Source organism: Spea bombifrons, chromosome 9 (genome assembly GCF_027358695.1).
Source record: "Spea bombifrons isolate aSpeBom1 chromosome 9, aSpeBom1.2.pri, whole genome shotgun sequence".
Taxonomy (NCBI): Eukaryota; Metazoa; Chordata; class Amphibia; order Anura; family Pelobatidae; genus Spea; species Spea bombifrons.
Window position 1 is genome coordinate 16,850,437 of NC_071095.1, and position 16,337 is coordinate 16,866,773.

Consider the following 16,337-nt stretch of genomic DNA (forward strand, 5'->3'; position numbering starts at 1 on the left):
ACCAGAGGCAAAAGTGAGACCAGAGAGCCTACGTGAAATGTTAACACTGATGCGTTCATGGACCACTATTATGTCACATAACCACTCTGCAGTGTCCATATGTGAAAGGGTTAAGTGCTTTTCAGACAAACCGAGTCCACCTTGGGTGAAGTATCTGGGGCATATTTAGCCTGTGCATGCCCCCGAGGCACAGTGAATTTGTTTGGATGGCACACGAACAGCCAGTGTGTGGCCTCTTCCACCAAGAGCTTCTCACCGTCCAGAGGTAACAGGAAGCAACTCCTGGGCTTCGGGGATGACTTAGCCTGGGTCCTGCCCTTATGGTAAAAAGCAGAGTTTGGGTTGTCCAAGTGCATCCGTCTTCTGGGTAACAAAACACTGGTGTGATCTCATTCTAGACGCTCCAGCCTCCCTCGTAGAATGCGTAGTTAGTGCAAATACAGCTCTCACGGCTGTACAAGGAGCCTCCCTGGAGAATTTTTTGCGTCCAAAACTCCACAAAGGCTCCAGCGAAGAAACCAGAACGTGTAGACAGAGCCTCGGAAGGTGGCGGGAAAGAGACCTCCGCGTGTGCGAGCTGTAGTGTTTCCCAGGGAAAGGGATAATATAAATCATGCTCCGTTTAACGGAAAATCGATGCTCCGCGCGGCAGAGCCTCCAAACTGCGCTGCATCAACACCGTCTGCGACCGCTCATCCTTTCCGCCCTCAGCGCGGATTTCCACGGTCCCCAGCAGCCAACGGAACTCGAGCGAAATGGCTTAAAGGCCACTTCAACCATCTCCAGTCCATCGCCTTACGGAACCGGCGTTCCCCAGAGAGTCAGGTTCTGAGACGCAAGACAAACTCTCACCAACCATGAATTCTGGCAGCGCCAGGATCGAGGGACCTCGTTTGCGTCCAGAGCCTTGTAAGAACAGTAACAAAACATCAGAACAAACTGACCCGACCCCCTTCCACACAAGGGTCAACAAAGTAAAGGGTATTAGCTTGTGGCACCAGCAAAAACAGTTATGTAAAAAAACAAAATAATAGCAATACAAAAAAATATACATATCAAGAAAGCCAGTCCAAAAACGGGGGAAAAGCACAAACACTTCTTTTATAAGCTTCTGTGGGGAGAGGGCCGGATTAAACGGAGCCAAGTGCCTGCAATGTCCACAGCTCCGGTCGATCCGCGTGGCGGTGGGGGCCGCACGAGGGTTATTTCTGTCCACTGATGGACTGCGATATGGAACGAGGGGGAATCATGTCCAGCAGGTATTCCCGCTGCCGATCCGCCAGGCTGGTCGCTTTGTGACCCCCCATTCCAGCACTGAGATAGGCGATGTTCACACCTGTAAGTATCATGGGGGGGGGCGACACACCAATTAACCGGAGGAGAAGGCAGAAACTGCGGACACCCTGGATTTGGTCACCCACAATCCGCAGCAAGTTCCCCTTACTTACCCGGCATGGCTAAGAGGTTCCCGGCCATTGGCAGCTGCGGTGCCTGCGCAAAGTTGGAGAGCATGGATCGGGCAGTGGGGATTCCTCTCTGCAGAGTGTTCTGTGGCTGTGCGGCCTGCCACAAAAGACAAAACTCTTGGTTAGCTCAAGCGTGCTCCCCTGAGCGTGGCAGGTGACCCCCGTGCCACATTTGGCCGTACCTGTCTCAGAGCGTGATGCCTGATCATTGTGTCCTGCTTGCTGGAGATGGCAGGTGGGGCGCCTGGTGAGAGGGCCGCCTGGTGCTGTAATCTCTGCTCTATTTCCTGCAAAACAGAAGTACAAAACTCAACCGAGATCACGCTTCGCCAGCAGGGACATTCATCCAGTACCTGTCTAATACCTGAGCCAGCCGATTACATTCGCAAATGCAAATAAACCCTTCAAGTTATCTCCTCGGAGCCTTGGGATGCAAAACGCAGACCCCATCTCCTCCGCTCAGGGCCAGAACGGCCCCTGTGCGTTCCCCCATTAGGTGAATGGACTGCCTCTCGGTGTACTCACCTGCTCCTGCTGCAGGGCTTTGACGAAGGCATTTTTGAGCCGGTTGGTGTGCTCGGCCTTCAGCGCTTTCTTCTGATTGGACGTCATACACTGCTCACACAGGATCTTGCCGCTCTTCTCTTGCTTCCAATGAGGAGTGAAGTCTGTGCGACACTGAGCGCAGATAAACGGATCCACTCGCAGGAGGGAAGGACAGCTTTTACCTGAGAAGTGGGAAATGGAAGGGAACAGATCACGGCTCGATCCCTTCATCCCACCTTCACTCCATACGCCGAGTACCACTGTGCACTCATACGCCTTGTACTCTCACTCCGATTAAGCTTAACACCACCCCAACCCCTTTCCAGATGCCCTCATACCCTGGCTGTCTATGACGCTCTGGACCACCTCCTCCAAGCCAACCATGTAGATGAACTCGCTGTTGGCGGCGCTGGGTAGGAAGTGGAGGAGAGGAGCTGGTGGTTTTGGCGGAGGGATTTCTAGGAGCGTCTTCTCCAGCTGCTTGCGCAAGGCCAACTTGGCGGCAGCCTGAGAGCTGGCCGGATCTGCCATGGCACTTGGACTGGGCAGGGGGGATGACACGCGAGCCACGGGTCCTGTTTGCATATGGGAACCAAGGTTCATGTACATAGCAGTGGAGGACGTGCGCTGGCAGGGGACCGAGGAGCTGGACTGCTGAAAAACAAAGAGCAACACAGGGGGAATGATTATGGGGGGCATGGGTATACCCCTCGGGCGAATGCAAACTAAACCGCAGTTCAGGGAAACAAAGGCTAGTAATATCTAGCGAGAAGGCTTGGGGGTAGTTGATACAGAGTTTAGCAGTTAGTGGGGTGTGTAAACTGGCCTGAGCTGGGGGTAGTTCATATACAGCTTAGCAGTTACTGGGGGCCTTAATGGAGGGTTGATTATATACACTTAATGTTTACTGGGGTGTGTACACTGGCCTGACCTGGGGGTAGCTGATGGCTTGGTTCATGCTTGGAGTGCTGTTGCGGATTAGACCCGTTTTAGGGGGCACGCACTGGCCCTGTAGTTGTGTTGGGTTCGGGGCAATCACTCTCTGAGACATCAGCATGTGTGGCAGAGGGGTATTCGTCGATGTCCTGATAACACTGTGACTCTACAACAAAACAGATGGCACGCATTAGGTGGACTGGTGCTGCAAAGGGCAGAAGCCACACACTTGAGGACAAAGCAATAGGTCCGTCTCACCTGCACACTCCTCAGGTTCTGTGCTTCTAAGCCCTGAGCCCCTGGGCGCAGAGGCACTTTGGAGAGACCTGGCTGGCCCACGTGGGCAGGAGATGGCTGTACAATGGTAGCTGCATTCTGTACCACGGGATTCTGCAAGAGAAGACTTGGTTGGTATTTGTTCTTAGAGGAGCGAGAGGTGGCGCAGGGAAGAGGAGCCAGAGGGGTGACGCAAGGAAGAGGAGCCAGAGGGGGCACGCAGGGAAGAGGAGCCAGAGGGGGCACGCAGGGAAGAGGAGCCAGAGGGGGCACGCAGGGAAGAGGAGCCAGAGGGGGCACGCATGGAAGAGGAGCCAGAGGGGGCACGCAGGGAAGAGGAGCCAGAGGGGGCACGCAGGGAAGAGGAGCCAGAGGGGGCACGCATGGAAGAGGAGCCAGAGGGGGCACGCAGGGAAGAGGAGCCAGAGGGGGCACGCAGGGAAGAGGAGCCAGAGGGGGCACGCAGGGAAGAGGAGCCAGAGGGGGCACGCAGGGAAGAGGAGCCAGAGGGGGCACGCAGGGAAGAGGAGCCAGAGGGGGCACGCAGGGAAAAGGAGCCAGAGGGGGCACGCAGGGAAAAGGAGCCAGAGGGGGCACGCAGGGAAAAGGAGCCAGAGGGGTGGCGCAAGGAAGAGGAGCCAGAGGGGGCACGCAGGGAAGAGGAGCCAGAGGGGTGGCGCAAGGAAGAGGAGCCAGAGGGGTGGCGCAAGGAAGAGGAGCCAGAGGGGTGGCGCAGGGAAGAGGAGCCAGAGGGGTGACGCAGGGAAGAGGAGCCAGAAGGGTGGCGCAGGGAAAAGTTGCCAGAGGGGTGGCGCATGGAAGAGTAACGAGAGGGGGTGCGCAGGGAGAAGGAGCGAGAGGGGATGCGCAGGGAGGAGGAGCGAGAGGGGGTGCGCAGGGAGGAGGAGCGAGAGGGGGTGCGCAGGGAGGAGGAGCGAGAGGGGGTGCGCAGGGAGGAGGAGCGAGAGGGAGTGCGCAGGGAGGAGGAGCGAGAGGGGGTGCGCAGGGAGGAGGAGCGAGAGGGGGTGCGCAGGGAGGAGGAGCGAGAAGGGGTGCGCAGGGAGGAGGAGCGAGAGGGGGTGCGCAGGGAGGAGGAGCGGGAGGGGGTGCGCAGGGAGGAGGAGCGAGAGGGGGTGCGCAGGCAGATCACTTACTTTCTGCAGAACATTCTCTTTCTGCAGCTGGCTCTGGCGCAGTTTCTTCAGCAGGACCAGCCTGGCCTCCTCCAGACGCAGCTCGTCCCTCAGCGGTTTGATGAGCTGCTGGCGCTCCTCCACGTTCTTGCCCTAGAGGGAGAAGACCAGGAGTAGTAACAGCATACTAACACAATATTGGATTAATGAACAAGTCAGGTTGCTCTGGGCCTTTAAGGAACATTCTTACCTTAAACATTTCTAAGTTGGCCATCTTGATTCTGTCTTCTGAGCGAGAGGCAGATTTCGGACTGGATGCCTCGTTGTCAGACAGCACAATGATATCTGGGGAGGGGGTCTGTCCTCCTCGGTCCTGGTCGCTGTGGAAATTAGAGAAAAATAAAAACAGGTCCAACCAAGAACTCCTCAGACCTAAAAGACAAAAGCCCAGGGAACCCCGGAGGTGTAGCACAGAGGCCCGAGGGCCCGCACCATCGCCTCTAATATGCTCCTGCTGAGACCCAGCCCTTACAAGAACATACGCGACCCAGAGAGACGAAACCAACTCGGGACACGTGTTATTTATACGGGGTCACACTCTCTGCCTGCGCTGCATCTCACCTCCGCCTGGAGCTCATGTCCACCGGCTCTTCGTTGATGTTCTCTTTACCGTGCCTACCCACACCTCGGCCGTCCCCGTGAGGCCGAAGGCTCCCGTTCATCTTCTCCTCGTACATCTTAAGGCCATCTTGCTTTGCTAGATGGTCATGAGCCAACTCAAGGCCAGGAAAGTCCTTCCTCTTCAGCAAAGCCAGCATCTTTAGCCTCTCCATGGCCTCGTGCCCCTCCATCTTCAGCTGCTTGGCCAGGACATCCTCGCGGTCGTCAGGTTGCTCGAGACCCCTCTTCAAGAGGTTGAGGCGCAACGCGTCTTCCGTCACTCTGTCCATCCTTCCAAAAATCACAAAGACAGGGGTTAGAGCGATGCACCGAAGGGCTACGCGCCTCTCAGCCGGGGGTCGGCACGCATTTAAATAGGGGAAGTGACTGCGTTATCAGGACTGGTCAGACAGCGGCGGGTCTGTACGTAATGTAGGGGGTGTGACTGCGTTATCAGGACTGGTCAGACAGCGGCGGGTCTGTATGTAATGTAGGGGATGTGACTGCGTTATCAGGACTGGTCAGACAGCGGCGGGTCTGTATGTAATGTAGGGGATGTGACCGCGTTATCAGGACTGGTCAGACAGCTGCGGGTCTGTATGTAATGTAGGGGATGTGACTGCGTTATCAGGACTGGTCAGGCAGCGGCGGGTCTGTATGTAATGTAGGGGATGTGACTGCGTTATCAGGACTGGTCAGACAGCGGCGGGTCTGCATGTAATGTAGGGGATGTGACTGCGTCATCAGGACTGGTCAGACAGCGGCGGGTCTGTATGTAATGTAGGGGATGTGACTGCGTTATCAGGACTGGTCAGACAGCGGCGGGTCTGTATGTAATGTAGGGATGTGACCGCGTTATCAGGACTGGTCAGACAGCGGCGGGTCTGTATGTAATGTAGGGGATGTGACCGCGTTATCAGGACTGGTCAGACAGCAGCGGGTCTGTATGTAATGTAGGGGATGTGACTGCGTTATCAGGACTGGTCAGACAGCGGCGGGTCTGTATGTAATGTAGGGGATGTGACTGCGTTATCAGGACTGGTCAGACAGCGGCGGGTCTGTATGTAATGTAGGGGGTGTGACTGCGTTATCAGGACTGGTCAGACAGCGGCGGGTCTGTATGTAATGTAGGGGATGTGACCGCGTTATCAGGACTGGTCAGACAGCGGCGGGTCTGTATGTAATGTAGGGGATGTGACCGCGTTATCAGGACTGGTCAGACAGCGGCGGGTCTGTATGTAATGTAGGGGATGTGACTGCGTTATCAGGACTGGTCAGACAGCGGCGGTCTGTATGTAATGTAGGGGGTGTGACTGCGTTATCAGGACTGGTCAGACAGCGGCGGGTGTGTATGTAATGTAGGGGATGTGACTGCGTTATCAGGACTGGTCAGACAGCGGCGGGGCTGTATGTAATGTAGGGGATGTGACTGCGTTATCAGGACTGGTCAGACAGCGGCGGGTGTATATGTAATGTAGGGGATGTGACTGCGTTATCAGGACTGGTCAGACAGCGGCGGGTCTGTATGTAATGTAGGGGATGTAACCGCGTTATCAGGACTGGTCAGACAGCGCAAGGTTTATAAGGGGTCTGACTGCCCTCATTGTTACCGTGGAAACCCCTATTAAGTCTTTAAAAGAGACTGCGATGCATTTCAGCCGTGAACTCAGAGTGAACCCCGTCCTCCCGGCACAGAAACCCACGGCCACTGCCCCTGTCCCCGCGGCCCCTGCCTGGTGGTAGCCGAGGCATGAAGACCATCGAGTGACCCCTGACCCGTACCGCGCATTACCCACGATAATTAAGGATACGAGGACCGCGAGAGAACGACGGAGAGACTCGTGTGCAGGAGGTGCTTCCAGCTGCAGTCATCGCGATGTCATCAGCGGATCCAAAGGGGTTAAAGATAAAACCTTTGAACAATGCAAAGCCCTGGTCTGTTTCCTCACTACCACCTACCCCTACTGGGGTAGAATTCGGATATCATTACCAGGGCGGGAATGATACGAAGCGCAGGGAAATTACAATGAAAGCGGACGGCTTGTAAGTACCCAATACCACCTCTGCTGGGAGACTGCTGCTAATGCATCTCAATCCCTGGAGGGATACAGGCCACTCGATACGTCTGTCTGTCTCTATTACCCCACGGCCCCCTCTGGTCCAGGTCAGGCTGCCCAGACGGGGGCTCCACAGGTCAAAACAGGACAGGGGCCCCGATACGCGGAAGCAGAACGAGCCGGGCTGTTTGTTGGCATGTGTGGCAGATACCAGCCAACAGTCCCGAGACACGGGAGAGAGGATCCCAAACCTACAACCCACACCAGATACCCTAATGCCCCAGCATCGCTACGGCTACCATCCCAACGCAGGGGCAACATACCCACGCAAGCCGAGCATCACCAAACACACCGGCGCAGGGAATTCCAAGCCCGACTGCAACCACAACGCCGCATCCAGCACAAAAGAGGGGCCGATGCCCCCGCAGAAAGGCGCGCAGCACCGAGCATCACACGGCGGCAACCAAAATCACCTTAATCGCCCTCAAAACCACCAACGGCCCTCCCCTCCTGCAATGCCGGGGTGGGGGGATCCTGCTGCATTTACCTGCCATCTCATAACTTCCCTTCTGTGGGCCAGACAGCCCCAAATCCCCCCCTCCTCCCTCCGCCACCAGGGGAGGGGAGAAGGAAGAGGTCCCCTCCCCCACAGACCCTTCCGTCAGGTCTGGAGTGATGCAGGGTCCCTCGTATATACATGTATACAGAGAGAGGGCCCAGCCGGCAGTCCTCGCACTACTACACGCGTGTGCACAGCCAGGGAGGGGGGACGTCTCTGTGCGCAGCTACCCATCAGCTGGCTGGCCCCATTCATAGAGGGAGAGGAGAGGAGGGGGAGAAGGAGAGGAGGGGGAGAGGAGAAGGAGAGGAGGGGGAGGCAATTGCCTCCAAACCTGATCCATAATCCCTAACAACAAAAGAACGTCTTTGCCCTAATTCAGCCATGTTCCTGCGCGCCGCCTGCCTCACAAACTGCAACAGATCAATCTGCATTCAATATGTTCCCGAAACATGCATTATTACCCCGTCACGTGTTCCGATACACGGGACAGACACATGCAGCAGACGCATTCCGAAGCATACTTACAGACCTCCTGCAGACAGAGGGGGGGGGGATGAAATGGGGGGGGGTAAGAAAGGAAGGAAGGAAGGAAGGAGTGTAAGGAGGGTGTTTAGATATTGTCCTGAGATGTCAGGGATCTGCTGGGCGGGCGGCACAGGCAGCATTACACCCCACCCCAGGCACCCGGTGGGATCCCTGCCCTGAGAGTGGGCATCGCATTGCCACTCAACCAATCATAACCCTACACTGAGATTAAACAAAAGACAAAAAAGGGAAGAAAAGGGGGGGGGAGAGGGGGAAGATGCATACTTTTACCCACGATTCATAGCGAGGATAAGGGGGGTAAAATAAATCCAGTTGCAGCTGGTTTAAAACCTCTGGACATGGTTTTTTCTTGAAGTCATTAGTGGTTGGAAGCTCCGTGGCCCCCGAGCTCCCCCTCCCGGGGCCCTGGCCCTCTGCCAAACTTTCACCTCTCTCACTTCACTCGCGCGAGACATCTGGAACCAGCATTTCCTAAAGCGAGATCCCCAGCCTGGACACGAGACCCTCGTGGGATACCAGCCAGAGACCCTCTAACCTCACTACAAGAGAGCAAACAGATGGCCCTCCAAAGCTACATGCTACACACACATAGACGCACATACATACATACATACCCACACACACACTCACATACATACATACATACATAGCCACACATACATAGCCACACACATACATACACACTCACACACACATACTCACATACAAACTCCCACACATACATACACATACCCACACACACATACATAGCCACACATACATACATACCCACACACACATACATAGCCACACATACATACATACCCACACACTCACATACATACATACATAGCCACACATACACACACACTCACATACAAACTCCCACACATACATACACATACCCACACACACACACACTCACATACAAACTCCCACACATACATACACATACACACACACACTCACATACATACACACATACATAGCCACACATACATACATACCCACACACACATACATAGCCACATATACATACATACATACCCACACACTCACATACATACATACATACATAGCCACACATACATACACACACACACACATAGACGCACATACATACATACATACATACCCACACACACACTCACATACATACATACATAGCCACACATACATACCCACACACACATACATAGCCACACATACATACATACCCACACACACATACATAGCCACATATACATACATACATACCCACACACTCACATACATACATACATAGCCACACACACATACACATACCCCCACACACACACACTCACATACAAACTCCCACACATACATACACATACCCACACACACATACATACACACACACATAGCCACACATACATACATACATACCCACACACTCACATACATACATACATAGCCACACACACATACACATACCCACACACACACACACTCACATACAAACTCCCACACATACATACACATACCCACACACACATAGCCACACATACATACATACATACCCACACACACATACATAGCCACATATACATACATACATACCCACACACTCACATACATACATACATAGCCACACACACATACGCATACCCCCCCACACACACACTCACATACAAACTCCCACACATACATACACATACCCACACACATACATAGCCACACATACATACATACATACCCACACACTCACATACATACATACATAGCCACACACACATACACATACCCACACACACTCACATACAAACTCCCACACATACATACACATACCCACACACACATACATACACACACATAGCCACACACACATGCATACACATACATACATACCCACACGCACATGCATATACATACTCACACACACATACATATTCACATACAAACTCCCACACATACATACACATACCCACACACACATACATATTCACATACAAACTCCCACACATACATACACATACCCACACACGCATACACATACTCACATACACACTCCCACACATACATACACATACTCACTCACACACACATATGCACATAGACACACGTACATACACATACACACAAACCTATATATACAGTATACACACATATATACATATATATATAACACGCAGCCACATAGCTACACACACACTAACACGTAGCCACATAGCTCCACACACACTAACACGCAGCCACATACCTCCACACACACACTAATACGCAGCCACATACCTCCACACACACTAACACGCAGCCACATACCTCCACACACACTAACACGCACAACATTCAGCCACATACCTCCACACACACACTAACACGCAGCCACGTAGCTCCACACGCACTAACACGCAGCCACATACCTCCACACACACACACTAACACGCAGCCACATACCTCCACACACACACTAACACGCAGTCACATACCTCCACACACACTAACACGCAGCCACATACCTCCACACACATGCTAACACGCAGCCACATACCTCCACACAAAGCCACATACTTTCCACAAACACGCAGCCATACACACACATACACACACTAACACAGCCACATACTTCCACACACACAGACTCACTAACAGCCACAAACTTCCACACACAATAACTCATCCACAAACTTCCACACAACCACATACTTTCACACTAACACTAACACAAGCCACATACATCCACACAAACACTAACACACAACCACATACTTCCAGACATACACACAGACAGACACCCACCAGCACACTTCCACACACACACACACACACCCATCAGCATACATCCACACACACACTAACACACAACCACATACTTCCAGACATACACACAGACACCCACCAGCACACTTCCACACACACACACACACCCATCAGCATACATCCACACACACACTAACACACAACCACATACTTCCAGACATACACACAGACAGACACCCACCAGCACACTTCCACACAAACACACACACACACACACACACCAGCATACTTCCACACACACAAGCATACTTCCACACACACACACCAGCATACATACACACCAGCATACTTCCTTACACACACCAGAATACATCCACACGCACACACCAGCATACATACACACACACACACCAGCATACTTCCACACACACACACCAGCATACTAACACACAACACCATACTTCCACACACACCAGCATACTAACACACAACACCATACTTCCACACACATACACCAGCATACATTCACACACACACCAGCATACTAACACACACACACCAACATACTTTCAACTATACACCAGCATACATCTACACACACACACACACCAGCATACTTACACACACACATACATACATACACCCATACACAGCACAATTCCACACAAACAAATCATACATCCACACACCAACATACTTCCACACACGCGCACACACACAACACCCATCCACGCACACACACACAACACCCATCCACGCACACACACACAACACCCATCCACGCACACAACACCCTTCCACGCACACACACACACACACACACACAACACCCTTCCCCACACACACAGCAACATATATCCACACACACACAGCAACATACACCCACAAACACAAAGCAACATACTTACACACACAGCAACACAATTCCACACACACAGCAACACACAACATCCTTCCACATACACAGCAACACCCTTCCACACACACACACACAACATACTTCCACATGCAAACAATGATCAACGCCCTTCCACACATACAGCAATAATACACACACAGCAACATACTTACACACACACTGAGCAACACACTTCCACACTCAAACACAGCGCTGCGGAATCGGCCGGCCCTTTATAAATAAATATAATGTAACACTGAGCAACACACTTCCACAAATACAGCAACATACACACACAGCAACACACATACATACATCCACACACATACAGCAACACACATACATACAGCAACACACATACATACAGCAACACACATACATACAGCAACACACATACATACAGCAACACACATACATACATACAGCAACACACATACATACAGCAACACACATACATACATCCACACACACACAGCAACACACATACATACATAAACACACACACTGTTAGGATTCTGCAGGGTCTTTCAAGTTTAACCTTTTTGTGATTTACCTATTTCGACCACCAGGGGTCACTGTACCTGGCAAATATCTTGTCTGGCTATGTATATAATCCATGTTCTGTGTGTTTGATTATGCTCTATACATGCCCCCCCCACCTGAAGCCCATGCAATTACCACACCTGACCTAACCAACAGGATGTATTACCCCGCCTCCCTCACCTGAAGCCCATGTCATTCACACCTGACCTAACCAACAGGATGTATTACCCCGCCTCCCTCACCTGAAGCCCATGTCATTCACACCTGACATAACCAACAGGATTTATCACCCCACCTCCCTCACCTGAAGCCCATGTCATTCACACCTGACCTAACCAACAGGATGTATTACCCCGCCTCCCTCACCTGAAGCCCATGTCATTCACACCTGACCTAACCAACAGGATCTATTACCCCCCTCCCTCACCTGAAGCCCATGTCATTCACACCTGACCTAACCAACAGGATCTATTACCCCCCTCCCTCACCTGAAGCCCATGTCATTCTCACCTGACCTAACTAACAGGATCTATTACCCCCCTCCCTCACCTGAAGCCCATGTCATTCACACCTGACCTAACCGACAGGCTTTATGACCCCGCCTCCCTCACCTGAAGCCCATGTCATTCACACCTGACCTAATGACCAGGCCTATATATGGACACTCGCCTGTTTGCTGGGTGCCTTTATGCGGAGACCGTGATGATGTCACAGGCCGGCTCCTGATGCCCTGAGATTTAACCTGCGTTTACCTGACTGAAGAACCTGGCTCGGTTGGAATTAAGATGACCGGCCTGCGTATCTTTATAAGAAGTCTTATTGGAACATCATCTCTGCTTCATCGGTTCCGCTCCTCATAGTTATGCCTGCTATGGATTCCAATACTCCTTATAGCTCTGATACCCCGCTTGGACCTCAGCTATTAACCCTGCGATCTCCGGGGTATTTCTGCCTACCTTGGAGCCTACAGTGGTTTCAGTCGGATTTTCTCATAGAAGTCGTGCTATGAACTTCCATGTTTGTTATCTTATGCTCTGCAACAAAAGATCTCATTGACCTGCCTTGGATTAACTCTCCTGTCTCTGGACTATTGTCTTACTTCCCTTTTGTACTTGGTTGTCATTATGAATAAAGACCAGCAGTCTGAATTAACCCTGAGACTCTGCTTACACACACACACACACACACTGACACGCTTCCACACACACACACACACAGTGACACGCTTCCACACATACATGGCGGGGGGTTGGTGTGTTGGCGGTACAGGCCTCCATTACTGTATGTACAGTGCTCCCCCTGCAAAACCTTAAGTGCCAAGAAGCATTCACTTGTTTCCATGGTGACCTGGGGTTTGCCGATCCCTGCCATAAACGTATCAGCAATGTACAGATAGCAATGACGGCGATATACCAATAACCATATAACAGACGGCAACCGATCACTCTCAGCCGAGACCAACGCCATCCCAGACGGGGCTCGGCGAGGTCCATATCAGTAAGAGATGAGGGTAGAGAGTCGCACGCCCCGCGCCCCGCAGCGGCCGTCAGACACAACTAAAGGCGCCGTTCCACTTCCATAAAGCATTGTGAGCGCTCTCTGGCCCGCCGCTGAGCTGTCACTTTATTCTTTCAGTGTAATCTCATAAAACTTCTGTGTCACATGACCAAACGCATTCTCTGGAAAACCAGAGAGAATCATCTCCCCCACCTCGCTCTCTCTCTCTGTGCCCCGTCCCCATCTATCGCTCTCTCTCTGTACCCCATCTCCCCCACCTCTCGCGCTCTCTCTATCTATGCCCCGTCTCCATCTACCCCACCTCTCTCTTTCTATGCCCCGTCTCCATCTCCCCCACTCTCTCTCTATCTATGCCCCGTCTCCCCCACCTCTCGCGCTCTCTCTATCTATGCCCCGTCTCCCCCACCTCTCTCTTTCTATGCCCCGTCTCCATCTCCCCCACTCTCTCTCTCTCTATGCCCAGTCTCCATCTCCCCCACCTCTCGCGCGCGCTCTCTCTCTCTCTCTATGCCCCGTCTCCATCTCCCCCACCTCTCGCGCTCTCTCTATCTATGCCCCGTCTCCATCTCCCCCGCTCTCTCTCTCTATGCCCAGTCTCCATCTCCCCCACCTCTCGCGCTCTCTCTCTCTATGCCTCGTCTCCATCTCCCCCACCTCTCGCGCTCTCTGTGCCCCGTCTCCATCTCCCCCACCTCTCGCGCTCTCTGTGCCCCGTCTCCATCTCCCCCACCTCTCGCACTCTCTGTGCCCCGTCTCCATCTCTCGCGCTCTCTCTCTCTCTGTGCCCCGTCTCCATCTCCCCCGCCTCTCGCTCTCTGTGTGCCCCGTCTCCATCTCCCCATCACTCGCTCTCTCTGTGTGCCCCGTCTCCATCTCCCCCACCTCTCGCTCTCTCTCTGTGTGCCCCGTCTCCATCTCCCCCGCCTATCGCTCTCTCTCTGTGTGCCCCGTCTCCATCTCCCCTTCCTCGCGCTTTCTCTCTGTGCCCCATCTCCATCGCCTTGCGCTTTCTCTCTGTGCCCCATCTCCATCGCCTTGCGCTCTCTTTCTGCCCTGTCTCAATCTCCCCCGCCTCACTCTCTGTGCCCAATCTCCCCCGCCTCGCTCTCTCTCTCTGTGCCCTGTCTCCATCTTCCCACCTCGCGCTCTCTCTCTTTCTGCCCCGTCTCCATCTCCCCCGCCTCGCATTCTCTCTCTCTTTCTGCCCCGTCTCCATCTCCCCCACCTCGCGCTCTCTGTGCCCTGTACCCATCTCCCCCACCTCACTCTCTCGGTGCCCCGTAACAATTTCCGCCACCCCTTTTCTCAGTGCCCCGTCTCTCTCCCCCACCTCACACTCTCTCTGTCCCCCGTACCCATCTCCCCCACCTCACTCTCTCTGTGCCCCATACCCATCACCACCGTCCTTCTAATACCACCCCTCACCTACAACTCCATGCCCATCCTCGCCTCATGTTTAACTCTTACCATAAACATATATGCCTATGCTCCATCTTTAACCCTTGTGTTGCCATGTCTCATATTTAACCCTTGCAGTAGCCCATCCTGCCATATTTAACCCTTGCAGTAGCTCTATCCTCATTTGCGCCATCTGTAAACCTCATGCTCCCTTGTCTCATATTAACCCTTGCTGAACCTCCTATATTTCTTCAGGCCTTCTTTCACTCTCGACATATCTCCGTTACTCTATGCCTGAACCCTTTATGGGCTCTCGTGTATCTATTCTCCCCATGCCCTCCCTCACGAGAACACCAACTACCCCCTCAGTGTTCCCCCTACTACCCCGCATTCCCTCCGTGAACCCCTTAATTCCGGCTATTCCATTACTTTAGCTGTCCCCATGCCATCATTCACAGTCCGCCCCGCCCCCATCATTCCCGGGGCCCTCAGGACAGGCCCAAAAACCCCGTGCTCACCTGGCTGGCCTCGGCGGGTGTCACTGCGGCAGCGCCGGCCACACAAACAATGACTCTGATTGGGCAAACGCCAAAGCTCAGTGGCCCGCCCACCCGGCGCAGCATTGGCCACAGATTGGCTGGTGGTGGCGTGGAACCGGCTTAGGTGAACGGAACGTAAAAATAAAGCCAATCAGAAAAGCGAGTGACACCGGCGCTAGATTGAGCGACAACACCGCTGACCAATAGTAGAGAGTCTTTTCCCATTCGGAAACAATACTGACTGACGGCGGCATGCACCACTCAGCTGTCACCAGAGGAGTTTGCTTAGGAGGTGACTGGCTGGCTGGCGAGCAAAGCCTAGTGAGTGACAGCTACCATAACCAATCAGCGACTCCATAATAAACCGATTGTGACAATGGCACCAAGTGCAGCCTCTGCTGCAACCCCGACTGTTCCAGATGTACTACACACAGCGCAACCTCGGCTGCTCCAGATATACTACACACACTGCAACTGCGGCTGCTCCAGATATACTACACACACCGCAACCGCGGCTGCTCCAGATATACTACACACACTGCAACCCCTGCTGCTCCAG

General features: G+C 53.1%; 1 protein-coding gene across 3 annotated transcripts; it reads right to left on the reverse strand.

Annotated features, from left to right (window-relative positions):
* Nucleotides 1-1,031: 1,031 nt before the first annotated feature.
* Nucleotides 1,032-15,805, reverse strand: GATAD2B (GATA zinc finger domain containing 2B). Of its 3 annotated transcripts, none has more exons than XM_053475176.1 (11): nucleotides 15,758-15,805; nucleotides 4,979-5,308; nucleotides 4,608-4,737; nucleotides 4,379-4,510; nucleotides 3,207-3,338; nucleotides 2,944-3,114; nucleotides 2,351-2,666; nucleotides 1,992-2,194; nucleotides 1,649-1,753; nucleotides 1,449-1,563; nucleotides 1,032-1,336 (listed from the first exon to the last, which is right to left on the reverse strand). In XM_053475176.1, exons 2-11 carry the CDS (start codon nucleotides 5,305-5,307, stop codon nucleotides 1,203-1,205), a joined length of 1,767 nt encoding a protein of 588 aa, XP_053331151.1. In that variant the 5' UTR covers nucleotide 5,308; nucleotides 15,758-15,805; the 3' UTR covers nucleotides 1,032-1,202. The 3 variants fall into 3 exon arrangements, with proteins under 3 accessions (XP_053331151.1, XP_053331152.1, XP_053331150.1); XM_053475177.1 differs by lacking the exon at nucleotides 15,758-15,805 and adding an exon at nucleotides 7,622-7,721; XM_053475175.1 differs by lacking the exon at nucleotides 15,758-15,805 and adding an exon at nucleotides 7,398-7,608.
* Between the last annotated feature and the right edge of the window lie 532 nt (nucleotides 15,806-16,337).